Genomic DNA, 17,098 nt, shown 5'->3' with positions numbered 1-17,098 from the left:
AAAAGAGGGTTTTTATTGTGAGAACTTGATACATGGTGTGCCAAGGAGGTATTTTACAGGGCCTTTTCACAAAAAAAGCCTCCTCATCTGTTCTGCAGCCCGTCCAATTAAGGATGAGGGCGATGGGGATGCAGATACCAACCAAGGTCGCTTCCCTGTTTGATGTATCTGTGAGAAGAGTTTTATTGGAGCCAGTTACTCCATCACTGATGAAAAACAAGCTGACATAGGTCTGACCACCACTGAATACATAGATGTGTCTCTCTGATAATTCTTTTTTATGACACAAAGAATACGTGAGCAGCATCTACCTGAAGCTATGCTGAAGGCCCTTTAGTCAAGGTAAAATAGCATTTCTCTTGAAAAGGAACTTGCAGTCTGCAAAACAGCGTACATCATCTACAGAACTGAAGGACATGAAATTCAGGGCTAAGTCATTCATCCAGGCGTTGAAAATAAAGCGCCTGCCAGCTTGTGTGGGTAGTATGGATGATGCTAAGTTTATTTGAAATTGAAGCTATTTATTTTGGTCTGTGAATCAGGCCTGCCTCAATGGCTCGATGGCTTACCAGAGATTTATGGTATCCGCATAAATATCACTGATAAGTAACACGAAATTGCAAAGCAGTTATGCCAAATATACTCAATCTTTGTAGTACTTTATAAACAGCATTAATTGTAATGCTGTTTTGATTGGTATGTAAGCCCCACAAAACAGTAGTACATATCTTGGATACAATTCTCCAAAGTTGTATCAATTGATCTTTCAGTTACTGGGAGGCAGTGGAACAGGCTAAAAGCACAATAGGCACAACACTGTATTATAATTTTATAAATATTGCAAGGCAACGTGTCGGCGAACAGTTGTCAACTAACATATTCAACATAGAGCAATGTTATTGTCCAATTGGAGTCATGTTTAATGGCAACCTGGCAAATTACAAGTTACATCTGTCTTTTAGCTCTGTTTTGGTCTCCACCGACTCCTAAGGGAAATATGAAATATGAGCTCTGTAGCTGCTGAATGCTATTCTGCTTTCACCAGCTAGTTGCTAGTCTGACTCACTGGATGTATATTATGGGTATTTTAAAAAACCCTGTCTTTACAGGAAACAAAAACAACCTCAGAACTAGCAAGCAAGCAGCTCTTACCTTCTCAATTCCCCCTCAACACTATTTTGCAGTGGCACCCTCACCCTTTCCTTATAGCAGGATGATAAGTGGTGCTAAAGATGCTTGCATGGGATATTAGCTCTGTTGCTATCTTTTATCTGCCTGTCACTTGGTGCTGGGCAGGTAGCGTACAGAGGGTTTATCAGACATGTATCTTATGCTATAAAACAGCTGTCTGCTCTGTCTAGAAACAAGGTTAATGAGAGCAAAGTTTAGGTGCTAGAGAACCAAAACAATTAGCTTAAAGATGCTAAAACACTCTGTTGACGGAGGATAGCTGCAGTCAGATGATATTTCTCTGTGAGTTTGTCACAGTGGGACTGTCTTTACACAAAGTCATTTGATCTATTGGTAATCAACAGATATAAGGGCATTTTTTAAATTTAATTTACCAAACGGAGAATTAATGGCAGTAATTTCTTGTATGAAATATGAACATCGTACTCATACCCAGCTGTTGTAACCACAGGATTAGGATCCCTATACATTCTAACTTTGTCTAGCGTTGCCTTTCTTGGCATCCTTTTGCTTTCCCCTCTAGTCGACTTTTATGCCTCATTTCCCAAGATGCACTCTAAATAGCTGATTGAAGTGAAGGTTAATGCCGTTGTTATGTTTCGTGGCCTAAAACCTCCATAAACCCCCTGCTGCTAGAATTATTTATGCAGTTTTGGAGTGTTTATGTTAACATGGAGGAGAAGGAATTTGGCAGAAAATGTAGAACACGAAGGGTCGACAGAGGGAAGAGACAGGACCGACTGACTGAGAGAGAAATGGACCGAGAGCGAAAAAAAAGCGTAAAAGGTCGTAAGCGCCTCCGACATTTACATTTTCGGCTCGGCAGGAGTTTGCTCATGACTGTTTATTTGGTCCGAGCAGCAATAATTTCAGCTGGCAGGCAACGCGCCGCTCCTGTTATTGATAAAAGATTACATCTCTACATTGTTTCCCTTTCTGCCAATATATTGAAACAATCAATATTTACATGCCCCTCTTGGTTGGACTAGTCAAAACCACATGTTGTCTCATTGGCCGGCTTCCATTCAACCATCACCGAGTGCGCTGTGAGAAGCAGAGAGCGCAGGGAGAGTGTGGGGCCATATAATAACGGCTGTAGGAATGCCAAATTCCTGGCTATTATAAGTGTTTACTGGCCAGGTCTCCATGAGCTGTTTCCTACATGCTGGGACAGAGAGATTGTCTGTGTGCGAGGAGAGGGAGTGTGTGTGAGACATGTCTTCTCTTTTTTTTTGGTGTATGTCCGCGTAAATGCGCTCATGTGGTGGGGCGTGCATGTGCTATAACATGCGCATGTGAGCGTGTGTGTGTGTGTTTGGATCAGCATCAGGTGACGAAGGCTTGACAAGCTCCATTCACTCTTCTCAACTGCAGCTGAGTGCATGTGTGCAAGCGCGCGCGTGCGTGCATGTGTGTGTGTGTGTGTGTGTGGAGGGAGAACAGCCAAGCCTTCCCTGTTCTGTCTTACATCAGTCTCAGTCGTAGTTGAAAAGAAAGAAAGTGAAAATGATTGTTAACACAGAGCTGTGCAACGGGCTTCAATTCACATTTAGTACAATTTGGTGAGGCCACACACACGCACGCACACACACACACATAGTTTTCTGCTCTGTTTAAGTTTCTCACACTGTACGCGCTTGCTCATCGATGTTTCTGTACATTTCTGTTCAATGAAACACCCGGTCGCACAGGAATGTCTCGACTGTTCTGGTTTTTCCCCCCAAAGAGAGGGCTCATGGATGTGGAATTTTCCCAGTCAATTCAGTGACCGAAGGGTACTTGCCTCAGCCAAAAATAGTTTTCTTTTGTAACAGTGATAGTACGAATGGTTTACAGAGAGAGCTGTTGTTACTCCCTGCTTAAATGCGGCGGCTTAGCCTGAACGGAATATTTACACATTGGACGTGGATGAATGCTCTGGATGACCACAATGGTGAGTCATCACTGTTGCATGTGAGACGGTTAAACGAGACATATTATGCTCATTTTGGGTTCATAATATTATTTTGAGTCACCATCAGAATCAGTTTTCTCGTCCTCTCACTTTGAGCACTCTGTTTTAGCTCCTGTCTCTTTAAGGCCACTGCTCCTGAACACCCAGTCTACTCTGATTGGTCAGTTCACACAAGCCTGAGCAGAGCAGCCGTGCTGAATTGATTCATACGTGCCAAACTAGCAGTTAGGCATTAGAATATGCAAGTGTGTGACGTGGTGACATAGTGTGATGTCACAAACTCACAGATGTGATACTGATGAGGCATTCAGGAGCAGTGCATTTCGTGGGAGAGAGGAGCTTCTGTCAGAGCAGATTCTGACCTTTTAAACTCTAAAGAGCTTTTACATGCTGGAGAACCTATATAAAACACTTCAGACAATAAAAAATAACATTTGGGGGAATTGGTTTATTTGCTTTTTTGCTGTGAAAGTGATAAGAAGATTTATAGAACTCGCTGCTGGTCACTGCTTCCCGCCAAGAATAACAGTCTCCCCATGTAACCCCCAAACTAAAACTGGTAGTTATATCACTAAATTTTTGTGCTGCTCGTAGTCGTTGTGCTAAGCTAAATCAAATTTATGGTACAAGTATGGGGGTAGTATCAATCACTCTTGACAAGAGAGCAGTAAGCCAGCTCCCAAAATGTTCCTTTACGTTGAAAGCAACTTATTTAAGGCTCAACTGAATGAGCCATGTTGATTTTGGAAAAGACTTTCGTCTGTCATGTCCTTTTTTGGAAGGGTTTATTTTTTGCCATTTTCCTCCATCTCCCTCTCCACTTCCTTGTTTTTGTCATACTCCTTCTCCTCTTCTTCTGGGTGTCACTGTCTTTTTTCTTCTCCTTCTTACTATCTATCTGCTCTCCCTCGTCCTGCTTCCTCAGCTTCCTCCCTCTCGTTCTTCTCATCTTCTCATCTTCTTCCACTTTCCCCCTCGTTCTTCTCACACTCTCCAAACCTCGTCCTCCTTCTCCTCCTTCTTCACACCCTCTTTTGGTCTCCCTTCTCCTGCCTCAGTTCCACTTTCTCTCTCTCTCTCTCTCTACTCTTCCTCCTCTTCATTCTCGACATCTGCCCCCTCCCCTCCCCCGAGAGACCAGGAAGGGGCCGAGGAAATAACACCCATCCTCCGTGAATGAGCCATGGCAAACAATCCCCGCCCTGGTTGAACGGACGGCTCCAAACATGACCTGGTCCTGCATCATAAACCTTTTCGCTTCTAGTCGGGAAGAGAGAGGGAGATGGAGATAAAGCAATGAAGATAGAGGAGCGAGAGGTTGAGCCACGTATGTCGAGCTCACCGCATCAGCTTGGAAGGGAGATCAGCTATTGTTGCAGGTTTTTTTAAGCCAAATCGTACATTCCACAAGAGAGTGCAATTTTTTTTATATTTTCATGAAAGAATAAATGTAGTCAGGAAGAATTTTATCACAGCTAACATTGTGTTTTTTTGGAGCCCGCCCAGCAGAGAGTCAGGGTGGGGAAGGGAGACAGACGGGGTACGTTGTGGTTCTTTGGGCCGGCGGTAGGAAGGGAAACGGTCCAGGGAGGCCAGCGTGGGAATGGGTCAGCATTTCTGACAGCGTAAGCACAGCCCCCACCCACTTTCCCTCTCCCCTTCTCTTCATCCATCCCTTCCTTCTCTCCCCCTCCCCTCCGTTCACAGCGGCTTTTCTTCCCTCTCTATCTTCCTCTTTACTCCTCTCCCTCCCCCTCTTGAGGAGGGGAGGGGGGGTGAAGAAGTCTTTTCTCATGGGCTTCTCCCAAATTGTTTTCACTGACATTTCTGAGATATTTCGCTTGTAAAGAAAATATTTGGACATATTTCTCCCTAATAGGCTCGCTGATGGGGATGTTTTGTGTGCCTGTCCTCTGCCTGAAAATCAGTTTTACAGTACCGCGCAGCATGTGAAGGGAACTCGAGCGAGTGAGGAATTTACGCTCATGTGTAACGAGACTTTTTAATTTCCTTTTCGGCTGCATCGGCCACATGTGTGTTGGGGGCCCATATTAGCTGTCAGTCAACGGTGTGTGTGCTTGGCCACCCCTTCAAAAAAAAAAAAAGGAATCCGTCGCATGCTACGTTCTGACAGACAGGACTTCGCACCTGAAGTCTATAACTGTGGCCTACACATCATTCTGTACAGGAAAAGGTGTCGTCCATGATAAAATCTACAGATTACTCCTTTTTCCATTATCGCGCACGCCCTTTCCCTTCCCGTTTTTCATTTCCCACTTCTCCTCTTTATCGTCATTCTCATTTTTTTCTCTCCATATGTATGTGTCAGTATGCTGATAGGGTTTGGGGCTGAGGTAAGGAGAGGGATAATAAATCAGGGCTTTGGTTGTGTGTGCGCGTCTCTAGCCAAGGACTGTGATTGACAGGAATGCTAATTCAGCTTTTAGGAGTTTGTTCTTCTCTCCTACTGAGGAATCTTTAACCCTGAGACTGTCGTCGTCGCCGCCACCACCAATAAACTCTTTTGTTCCCTTTTTAGCTGTCGTCGTTTTCCCTTTCTCATGACATTTGGTGCTGTTTCAGGGGTGGGTTAGTCCTTTGGGAGCTAAGGCAGTTTCACTTCTTTTTTTTTCTCTCCGCAGAGACCACATATCACTCTGGCATTTTAAATAAGAGTTAATATACTTTCTGCTGCAGGGGAACTAAACTGGATATGACAGATAATGAATAGTAATGAAAAAAAACTTTTTGTTTGTGGGGGGAATATTTTTTTTTTTTACAGCCAGACTATTTGTATTACTTTTGAAAGATGGAAGTAACACATTCTTCCTCTTAGAAATAAAAGAAAAATGGAATTCAATAGGGGGCAGCTTATCACCAGAGCAACCACTAACTGCTGCTTACCGTAGCTGCGCTGAGTTAGTTGGCTCAGTTAGCCGTTCAGCTAGTGGTCCGGACTAGGAGCCGGAGCACCAGGGGGTGTGTTTGTGTTCACACCACTAGCAGGGGAGCTTTAGACTGAGATGGGCAGGAGTCAGCTGGTTAGCATGCTAACCTCGGTAGATATCTCTGCATCATAATAGGTAGAGGTCATGAAACATGAAAACTGTTATTTCTTAACATTATGTTGGCAATTGTAGTACATTTTTGAATGCTTACAACAAAATAAAGTTACAGTGGGAAGAGTTTGCAAATAAATTCGGTCTGGAAAGACGGACAAGTGTGAAGATGAGTCTCCGTGTTTGGAATGATGGCTTTTAATGCCCCGAAAACCTCTGTAGTCTCATTTAGCCAATTGTTAGCAACCACTTTTTTTATTTGTGGGTTTAAGGATTTAATCCTGTCTGCACCCTTTTATGTTTTGCCATTTATAACTCATGGCTACATTGGCTTGTGTTCAGCAAAAGTTACCCTGGATAGCTTTAAGGCTGAAAAAGTCTAATCTGGATGCTTAAAGATGCTGAGTTATCTGAACTAAGTACACACGCACACGTGTAAAGCATTGCCTGACGTCACCAATGTCGCCCTCCCATAGGTCCAGCTTGGGCGTTAACAGATTCATCTGTTCTGTTATGACAACATTCCTCATCTGAGAGAAAGAGAGAGAGAAACGGGAGGCGTGGGGAACAGCAGAGGGGAAGGAAAGGAAGAAGGAAACTGTTGTTCACAGGCTGTAAAAAAACACAACATGAACCCAAGCGGCTTTAGCTCGGCTCACCACACATGTAGCAATTAACATGCAATAGCACGCTTCGATGGCTGACCTCAAAGGCTGCGCTGTGATGTCAGGTAGCTGGGCATGTGGTAAGCAGCAGAAGTGTATAAGGTCAGTCGGGTTAAGACAGATCAAGCATGGAGCTGAGTTCATGGACGACAGGTGGCCAGAAATACAGCAGCCCCAGATCCGATTAAATTCTGTCTCTGGTGTTGTACTATTGGATATCTTCAGTTTATAATGCTTTCATTTGTAATACAGTATTAAGTACACTTTACTTTTTGGGTGTAGCCTCTTCCCCCTAAACCTGTCTGCTTCTACTGCAGTTAGATTTCCTCAGAACGACTTTGGACCAGCCCCAGAAAAATGTCTCAACTTGTCTCTTTCAATCAAATCTAAGCACATAAATATACAGTAGTTGACTAGCCAGCTAGATGGCGAACAATGGAGTTATGTTGATGATTGCATGTGGCCACACCCTTCACTTAAACCACTGCATTTAATAAAGACGTGCATAATCCACAGCATGCCTGCTTTGGATTTTGCTCTATTGAGGATATGGGCGGTTTGTAGTTTTTGGCGATGTTGGGCTTTTTTTTTTTTTTTTTGGAAGACAAGACAAGAAAAACCACTGGAGAGAAGGAGCAGCAGTACGATTCTCAATGTCTAATGCAGAAAAACAAAAATACCATCTGTTGTTTCAGATATAACCTGATGTGACCTCATGATAAACCTTCTGCAGTTATTGCTTGACCAGTTATGCATAGTGGTAAGAAAATATACCAAAGCGGAACTGTTTTTCATAAACTTCTTGTAACTGTATGCATGAACTTGCATGTCATGGTAATAAAAGCTAAACATGGGCCATGAATATTATCAAAAGAGGAAGCAGTAGAAACAACAGGCTGTCATATGGCTGCCCGTAACTAATTCAAGCATAAAGTGTTGTTTTGTTGTCACCTCAGATTGCTTTCTCGCCGAGAAAACGTTGAAAATACTAGTGCTGCTGTCCTATCTGTCCGTTAGCCTACATGTACGGCTACAGCTAGCAGCCGGCTAGCTACATTTAGTCTAAAGTCTGTCAGCATGTAAATTGATAGTGTTGATCTCACAAGATACAACTTGGTAATTAATATTTTTTTTTTAAAGGACAGGGCAGAATTCTTTTAAATCTCTGGGCAGAGGCATAGCTAGCTGTCCCCCCTTCCCCCATCCTTACAGTCTTACTGCCAGGGGCGGTTCTAGGGGGGGGCCAACAGGGGCCAGTGCCCCCATAACTCTGAGACCGGACCCACTGCTTTGTCTGAATGAGGGATTTATCCATTTTTCCAGGTTGTGTGTGCCCCCTAACAAAAAAGCCGGCCCCAACCTGGCCCCCCTATTAAAACTGGTCTAGAACCGCCACTGCTTACTGCTAAACTAAGCTAGCCCTTTGTAGCGTCAAAGTTAGCGTAGCTTCAGATATGAGAGTTGTACTGAAATTGTCAAACTACTCCTTTTAAGGAAGGAAAGGTGATATTTTATGTTGAAATGGGCGTCAAAAAAGTAGTAGTAGTATATGTAAAACAAAACTCGGTCAACTTGTTCAGCTTGCTCGTGGCTGGTGTTCGTTTGGCCCACACCTCTGCAAGTTTTGCTCTGTTCCAACACTGGCCAAAAAAAACCAGCGCGAGCACAGTTTCTCTGGCTCTCTCTTATCCTCAGCCAAGCCGTTTCTCCGGGCTGAGTTTTTATCAGCTTGTGAAAAGTGCAGCCACGATAAGAAGTATTGCTTGTTGCACAGATGACAGGTCAGCTTGATAGGAGAGAAAAAAGGGGAAAAAAAAAAAAAACACTCCCTACAAAATCCTCTAGGTTCGGTCACTGTGATGATTACAGTGCAATTTAAAGAATCATTCCCCTTTGAAGTATCTGACCATGATGCTAAATTGAGGAAGGGGAGAAGGAGATGAAGGGTTGAGAGTTGGAATAAAAAAAAAAAGAAAAAGACAAAGAAAATGTCCCTTTGTTTCCTGACCCTTTCTTTTCTTCCTTTGTTTCCCTCAGGATGGCGAGGAATGATGATGATGAGGAGGAGGCGGCCCGCGAGAGGAGGCGCAGGGCACGCCAGGAGAGGCTGATGAGCAGGGAGAGCGAGGAGCCCAGCGGACAGCCAGACAGTCTGGTCCTGACCAACAGCCACAGGTGACACATGCAGGCCAAAGCAACACGACGTCTCTCTGTGACAAATACGTCGCCAGCAGCCGACTGCTCGGCTCACAATTTTTTTGTCCAGCTGAGGAGGAAAAAAGAGCAACAAGAAAGAGGGAGAAAAGAGGGAAAGCTGTCACTGTCATATCATCCTGTCTGGATGAAGGAGGAGTACTTCATCAATAAATAATCAACACAAGTTTTCTGTGGGAAGAAATGTCAGGACGACTCAGAAGAATGCCTCCAGAAATTCTTTCACAGCCTCTGTTGTAGAAAGAATACAGTGTTTTGGGGGAAATGGGAACAGTCGATTTTTTTATTCCCTCATCAAACAACTGACCGTTAGCTGTGTAGCTGTATCTACAGCTTCTGTTAGCTTTTCGTTCATGTACAGCATATATTCAGTTCGCGGTAATGTTCTTTTCAAAGTGTAGGTTCAGACAGAAGAAGAGAAAAGCATCTTTAGATCATTTACCTGGCAACTGGGTAGTTGGGTAGATTAAATAAATTATTTTGCTCTAACATTACCATGTGCTGCGGCTTACTGTACATTCTTGTTTGAATATCAAACCACATGTTTTCACTTTTAACGTCACACAAAAAAAGGCTTCTAGGATGAAAACTAACCAGTTTGTTTGGCAAAATGGATGATAATATGTAAAGCAGCAGGTCTTTGAGTTAAGATAGCAGAAGAGAAAAGAAGCCTTTAGCCAGCAACTTTTTTGCTAGCTGTAGCTGTTTAAAGCAAATGTTATTAGTGTCGCTAGCTAATGCTAGACCAGTAGCTAATCAGTATGCCAGGCAAAATGCTAACATTAGGCTAATACCCCTGAAGTCTTAAAGCATGAGGACCAGCTTCCACACAGTGGGGAAATATATTAGTAATCTAGTCCCTCAAAAATTTTAGTTAGGATGTGCTCATTGGTACTGGAAGTAACACTTAGGTATCAGTGGTCGTAAGCTAGTTAGCCACATATGCTAACATCTGGAATTTACGTCAGAGCATATAAAGACACTGTTTAATCTGGTCCTCACACTCTTGAGCTTCTGTTTATGGTTTAAGAAAGGTAAAAACCCTCCATAACCCTCCAAACCCTTAATACAGCGTGTATTGTTCTTACTGCAACCCTGTGTAGGCTACACCACTTCAACATGTGGAGAAATCCAAAGCTCTACAGGCTGACGGTGCCTATGTTGGCTAGCTGACATAATTTAAGGTGGTGAATGATGGAATTCAGTGAAGTGGCTTTTTCATGACATTCAATTTTTTAACCAATGCAAGAATTGACTTTCTGCTCAATGCCAGCCATCAAAATGACATCCATACCATGATCTCATCCCCATCCAACAGACAGACTACAAAAGAGGCTAAATATCCATTTCTATGCAGTTCGAGGCGATGAGATCAATCGTCTTGGCCACAGTGGAAGTGGTGGGCTGCTCTGACATCTAGCAGCACAGACACGGCTTTGTGATCGTGAATGTTCCCCCTCTATGAGCTCAGAGATACATCCTGGGCCAGTCAAACAACAAGGGGATTGTGCAGGAGGATGCTGAGGCAGGACCTAGTTTGACGAGCCATTGTTGATTGTGTGGATGTAAGGATAATGTTTGCCAGACGTTTAGGTCAGAATATTATGAGTCATGATATTTGGAGCGAGGTGGATGGATGTACAGCTGGTGTTTGGTGGGCTGAAGAGATGCACAGTAAATACATGTTTTCATCCAAGCAGTCGGTTGGTCACTTGGTCCACCATTTTAGCTTATAACTTTGGTCAGTCTCTGACTTCACACCTCGCGCCAGCATCAGGTCAAAATTTGAGGCTGTCCGATAAATTGGTTTATGAACAAATCCCTTTGAATTAATGACAGTCCCGTTAGTCTCAGCTGTACTGTAGCAGATGTTAGCATGCTAACATTTTCATAATGGTGAACATGGTAGAAAATTGTACCTGCTAACAACAGCACAATAACATTGTCTTTGTAAGCATGTTAGCATGCCGAAGTTAGCATTAAGTTCAACTTCTAAGGTGCTAGGATGGATGTACACTTCCAATCCTGCTTATATTGTAGTTGGTAGTTACGGGTAATAACTGAGCGAGTGCATATGAAATAACTATTTGTTGCGTATGAGCATAAAGGGACCCAAATGCAAGATGTATAAAGGCAGGCAGGTAGAAAGACAAAGTTGAGCTTCAATGACAAGAAGCTGTAGTCCACATATTGGAAATGCGAAAAAGGGCAGAAAACACCAGGAGCAAAACAGATGAACTAATACAAAGAAAAACTGAAATACACAAGGACTAAAAAAATATATTATATGCAGGTGCACAGAGAAAAGCGGGAAAAATAATTCTACAAAATAAAAATAATGAAACATCTAAACTCAAAACCAAAACCATGACACCGATGAGTCAAGGATAAAAAAAAATAATTAAAAAACAATGACTCCGGACCTGGAATCCAAGATGCATTTTTTGACTTTATGTTTATTTTCAGGCCTGACTGGTAGTTTATTTTAAAATGAATATCTGTGGGGAAGACAATACAGCCAATAGTCAGCCTCGTCCACATGCTGGCTCGGGAGCTGACAGTGATGTGGCAGCCACTTTCTGTAAACTTTGATTTCCTCCCACAGAACTGAATTTAGTCTCTTTTTTTTTGCAACAACAAGTTTGCTTGAGCTCTTGTAGTGAATTTCTTTTTAAGTTACAGTCAGCCAGTCGATCAGGTCCCAAAGATTACAAGAAACTTTACTGGGCTTGTGCTGTTGTTCAGTGTCCCGTGTCAGGGAATCTACTCCAGAGACTGTCAGTCCGTGTCAGAGTGCAAGCTAATGCTCAGTCAGCATCACGCTGCTGCACATTAATTACATGTACTCATATCCAAGCCTGACAACTGCTTAGAGTGAACATTAGCAAGACTCTCGCCACTAAACAACCATGAATCTGTTGAGGGTTATGGCCTTGACCAAGGGCATCTCAGATAATACTGTGCATTCAGTTTTCTACCCACATTTTCTTAACAGCTGACGTCTGTTGCTCTGACCTCAATCATTAACAAAAGACCGCACAGTGAAATGTTTGTCTCCTCTTCCCTCCTCCCAGCGTGACAGAGACTGTGAGCAGGTCTTACGAAGGGGGCGGCGGAGACGACGATGACCAAGCCCTGCAGGAGCGCATGGCCAAACGCGAGGAGAGACGGCAGAGGCGCTTGAAGGAGGCGCTGGAGAGACAGAGGCAGCTGGACCCCACCGCGGCCGAGGACAACGACAGCGCCGCCGCCACGGAGAAAAACAACGCGGAAGAGGAGAGGCCATCCTCCTGGCGTCGGGGTCGTTACCGCGAGGATGAGGAGGAGAAGACGGAGATGTACAGCTCGAGAAGAGAGGAGAAGGAGCCAGAGGAGCCGAGGGAGGAAGAAGAGGCCGCTCCCGAGGGCGGAGAGGAGGCAGAGGAGGGTGTAGAGGAAGAGGAGGAGCAGAAAGTGGAGGTGGTGGAGGACAAACCGAGAAGGTCTTACTTGAGAGAACAGGTGAGTGTCCAGCTCGTTCTCGCCCGTTTATTTTGAGACGTTTGTTGTACCCGTGAAGCTGACGGTCGCTGCACATGTGATGCTTGTTTCTGTAGGAATCCACCGAAGAACCTAAAATTCAAAACGAGGTATGGTCACTGATTTATAGACTTCTTCACGCACACCCTTGAGTCGCTCGCTGATCTTTCTTTCAAAGAGCTGCTGTAAACCTTTTGTCATAGGAGCCCACTGGAGGAAAGACACACTCAGTAGTCAGTGAGAACTCAGAGCAAGTCAACAAGTCATCAGACTCAGAGGCTGAGGAGGATGTAGTAGCGTCAGAGGAGGCTGAAGAGGTACCCGAGGATGATCATGTAGATTCCGAGTCTATGACACTCAGAAATGACACTGAAGAGGACAATGAGGTAGCTGAGATACTGCACTCAGAGGATAATGAGGTATCATACATGTGGTAAGAGTTTCAGTGGAGGTGTGATTCACAGCACAGAAAATCTCTCTGGGTAACTTCAGTGTCTTTAAACTGAAATCTTCTTGACACAAACCATGAAAAAATTTTCTTTAAAAAAACAAAAATAAAAGGCGATCTTGTTGTGATTTACGTCGGAGCCCGATGCTGAAATTACCCAGACACCTCGTGTCGTCACAGTGTGGTTTGCACCGTTTGCAAACTGGTGGTAACCCAGCCAGAGTTTTTATGAGGTCAGATTTTTGATAAGGTTAACACGATGTCTCACAAGAGTGCTCACAGTGTTTTTTTGTTTTTTTTTGCATGTCTTTTTCCACCTCAGCAACACCAATGACACTGACTCCACTCCAAGAACTCACTCCAGCAGAGGAACATTATGTATTTTGAAATAATAGGTGTCTCGACATTATGAGGAGAACATTGAGCCATCACGTCGTGTGTACACTTCCAGTCAAATGTTAAACGCCAGGCGGATCTCCAAGTGAAATGGGAACTGTTTGTGACTTTTCTACAATGTTAGAAATGACCAAAAGTCAATGACCTGATGAACTTCAAATCCCAAATGTATTTGTATTGAACGGGCAATACGTCAGAATTTTGTTTGAAGAAATTAACTCAAATTATCAACAGAAAGTGAAGAAATAGCGGCTTTGTCTTTATGATGTTAATGTATCTAAAGTGAGCATGCTAAACAAGCTAACCCTGGACCTTTCTGGTTCTAAGCTCCTATGCTAGCAGTTTAAACACTAACACTCCCCTGGTCCTCCAGCTTCTAGTTCGTACCACTAGCTGCCTGGCTAACTGAGCTGTCTAGCTAATTAGCCACAGTTAGCAGCAGTAAACATTTACTCTGGCGATATGCTGCCTTTGAGTATGAATTTGACAGGTGGCCAATTCTCACTTAATCCGCCTTTAATGCATATTTCATCTGCAGCAGCTCAGTCTGTTCATTTTCAGTCCAGACAGGCCAATGATTTGAATGGATTCCATAAACTGTGCCTGCCAAACTCTTCTCCGCACAGTTCAAGGGAGTGTTCTCTGAACAGAAATACCCTTCTGAACTAAGCATTTTAATTTTGTAGTCAGTCCAGGTCTGTTTGACCTCTTTTGACCAGAGCTCCTCTCAGTTTCTAGATGTCTTCAAAGACATCCATGTGCTTGTTAAATCTAAGAATTTTGCAAAGACCTTATCAAAGTAAGTGTGTATTAAAAGGCCAGCTTGCATGTCGTAAATAGAGTCTTCATAAGTCTTAAATCTTAAGTCTCAAATACTCTATAAAGTTAAAAAATGTACAGACTTTGATAGATAGCATAGAAAGATGTTCTGTCCTACAGTTTGATAATATATGATGTTTTGACTGGCAGTGTACATATTGAGCTCAGACATATAATGATTATAATTTTCAAAACTTGAATAATGTTTTTGATGGCGGTGGACAGCCAGAGACAGAAAGTAAACAGCTGGAGACACTCCAGTGGTGATCACACGTTAGTTAATCCTGTCTCAGTGGTAATTCTGGAGTGGACGCTGTGTGATGTGATCTTCTATGTTATTTTGTTTGGGGTGTGCACTCGTTCTGTTTCTCTTTTGACATCCTGTGATGTCACACGCCAGACTCGGCCTACTCAGCCCTCCCGCCGCTTGCGTTCTTCGCTCACCTGTGGTTTCGTTCTGTTGCAGGTGAATGAGAGAGGCGGGGCCAGGGAGGAGAGGGAGGAGCGGGGGAAGCAGAATGGAGGGCTGTACGAGGAGGAGCCGGCTCCCAAACAGCACAGGAAACCTGAGAGGACCCTCAGGTACACAGACACAACAACACACATGGACTGAACTCCTGGTTTCCACTGAGGCCTAATTGGGGATAGCCAGGCCTGATGAATTATTCAAGAAGCTGTGTTTTTAACAAAACTCATCAAAATACATGCCCTCATTTTCTGGCAGTTACGAATACGTCCCTGAAGCTCTCAGTTTATGGGATTAGTCGGAGCAATTTTGAAATATGAAATAGCAGGAATCAAAACAGAATCTTCCACCTCATTTTACCCATTTTCTCCTGTTAGTAGTGACACACCAGCATGAACTTTTTAAGCCAATATACAATATTATCCCTTTTCGGTAATTTACTTCCTGTTTGAAATTCATTGCATAGGATGACCGTGTGCAAGTTTAGATGGAAAACTAGTTCAAAATTTCGTTTGTTCAAATTAAGGCACAATGCTTTTATTCTGAAATCTCCATCCAAATGGCACCAGTACTGACAGTAAAAATACAGCAATTCTTTTTGATGAAACTGATATAGGTTGATTAAAGGTGCAGTATGTACTTTTGGAGGAGAAATTAAATCTCAGAATGTTGATATTTACACTATTAATGAGGTACTAATACAAACTATAAATGTTTATTTTTTCCATAACTGTATAAAACAAGCTGTTCTCAGAGGAAAATATGGTCCACAGAACACTGTTTGAGGCTGGAAAGGTGGCAGGGTCCGCCACATATGAACAAAGTAAATTGAAATTGTGTTGTCCTTTAAGGTCAGTTTGTTTGCTCAGTTCATTCAGTCAGGAAAACAAATACAGTTTATTTATTTAGTTATTTTAGGTAAAGGAAAAAGAAATCAGCCAATTTCCTCCCCAAAACTACAAAGTGCACCATTAAAACAAAAAGAAGTAGACATGAAAGGATACTAAATATCTGAATTGTACTATGGCAAATATGATTTTACTCTGAAACGCTATAGTGGATAAATCTTCATATTTGTTTAAACACTTCACAGTGTTTGTATGTTGCTTAACAGCAGCAGTTAAACCAGACAGGAACATTTATTTTACGTCGCTCAGGCTGGTACAAAAGCAAAAAAGCGCTCCCTTAGGCATTGGTGAAATAATTGAGAAGCGTATCTGAATCAGATTTTAAAGCAAACATACTGTTATTGCTCAGCGTTCAGGAGCAGGAGTGTGTTTTTGTACATGGGTCACCTGCAGTTAATCCCCAGCGTGAAACACTGGATGAAACCTGAGATGTACTGTAACGTTATCCTTGCCGAGGTGATTCTTGGTGTTTGTTTGAGTGCGTGTGTGTTTTTGCCTCTCTGTCTGTGTGTGTTTGCTTGTCCATGAAAGAGACAAATCCTCGAAGTGTGCATTTAAATATTCAGCTCGCATCAAATGTCAGGCGCTCACCTGTGTGTCGGCCAGCTTTGCGTCCCACTCATGCAGCCTTTGTTTTACACTGTAACCTGCATGTGTGCTCTGACCCGTGTGTGTGTGTCTGTATCCCAGCCGCGGCAGCGTACGTTCCCCTGAGGTGTCCGCGGGTGAAGACCAGGACGACGCAGCCCGCCTCGAGGCAGAGCGCAAGCTGGAGGAGCTGAAGCGCCGCCGCGACGACGCGGAGAGCGAGGAGTTCGAGCGGATGAGACAGAGGCAGCAGGAGGCTGAGGCCGAGCTGGAGGAGCTGAAGAGGAAGAGGGAGGAGAGGAGGAAGGTGCTGGAGGAGGAGGAGAGGCAGAAGAAGGAGGAGGAGGCGGAGAGAAAAGCCAGAGAGGAGGTAGAGGGAAACGGATGATTTTGATGTCATTCTATGTTTCTGTTCTTGCTACTTCTGGTCCCTATTGTAGCTCCAATGTCTTCCGAATTAGTTTTTAAAGTTGAGCTGAAATTGTAATTCTCTGCACCTCTTTGTGTGAGGAAACGTAACCAATATTTGTATAAGAATATTTGACTTAAGCCTCCTTTTTTTTTCACACTAGCATTTACATGTAGCCGTTACACCTGTGTGAGCTCAACCCATGCATCACGGCCATGCTAGTGCCACAGTGACGTTATCTCCCTTTCCTTCACCGTAATCGTGAGTCAACCTATCGGGGGTCGCCATTCGTAACTCACGCGTGTCATTCCTGCCTGCCGCCTCTCACGGCGACCTCATCCTTTGTGTATCTCAGACGCGATAACCTCCCCCTTCCTCCGCACTCACATCTGTATTCGAGCGCGCGACCCTCTTTCATTCTTCCATCTCGCTCCAAGCGTGGCCCTCTCACTATAACCCCGA

General features: G+C 43.6%; 1 protein-coding gene across 12 annotated transcripts in view; it reads left to right on the top strand.

Annotated features, from left to right (window-relative positions):
- The window catches only part of cald1a (caldesmon 1a), a 63,542-nt gene that overhangs the window by 31,938 nt on the left and 14,506 nt on the right, over window positions 1-17,098 (top strand). For 8 of the 12 annotated variants that reach the window (XR_003986686.1, XR_003986687.1, XM_030439709.1 and 5 more), the window contains exons 3-8: window positions 8,907-9,044; window positions 12,158-12,584; window positions 12,680-12,712; window positions 12,806-13,021; window positions 14,732-14,847; window positions 16,330-16,597. Coding sequence is in view for 10 of the 12 variants with exons in the window: in XM_030439709.1 (XP_030295569.1) it covers window positions 8,907-9,044; window positions 12,158-12,584; window positions 12,680-12,712; window positions 12,806-13,021; window positions 14,732-14,847; window positions 16,330-16,597 (1,198 nt within the window). In the remaining 2 variants the exon portion in view is untranslated. The remainder of the gene's footprint in view (window positions 1-8,906; window positions 9,045-12,157; window positions 12,585-12,679; window positions 12,713-12,805; window positions 13,022-14,731; window positions 14,848-16,329; window positions 16,598-17,098) is intronic. The other 4 variants (XM_030439713.1, XM_030439714.1, XM_030439715.1 and 1 more) reach the window with 3 other exon arrangements.

The sequence above is a fragment of the Sparus aurata genome, chromosome 14 (assembly GCF_900880675.1).
Source record: "Sparus aurata chromosome 14, fSpaAur1.1, whole genome shotgun sequence".
In the NCBI taxonomy this organism is placed as follows: domain Eukaryota; kingdom Metazoa; phylum Chordata; class Actinopteri; order Spariformes; family Sparidae; genus Sparus; species Sparus aurata.
This window is presented reverse-complemented; position numbering and strand designations above follow the sequence as displayed.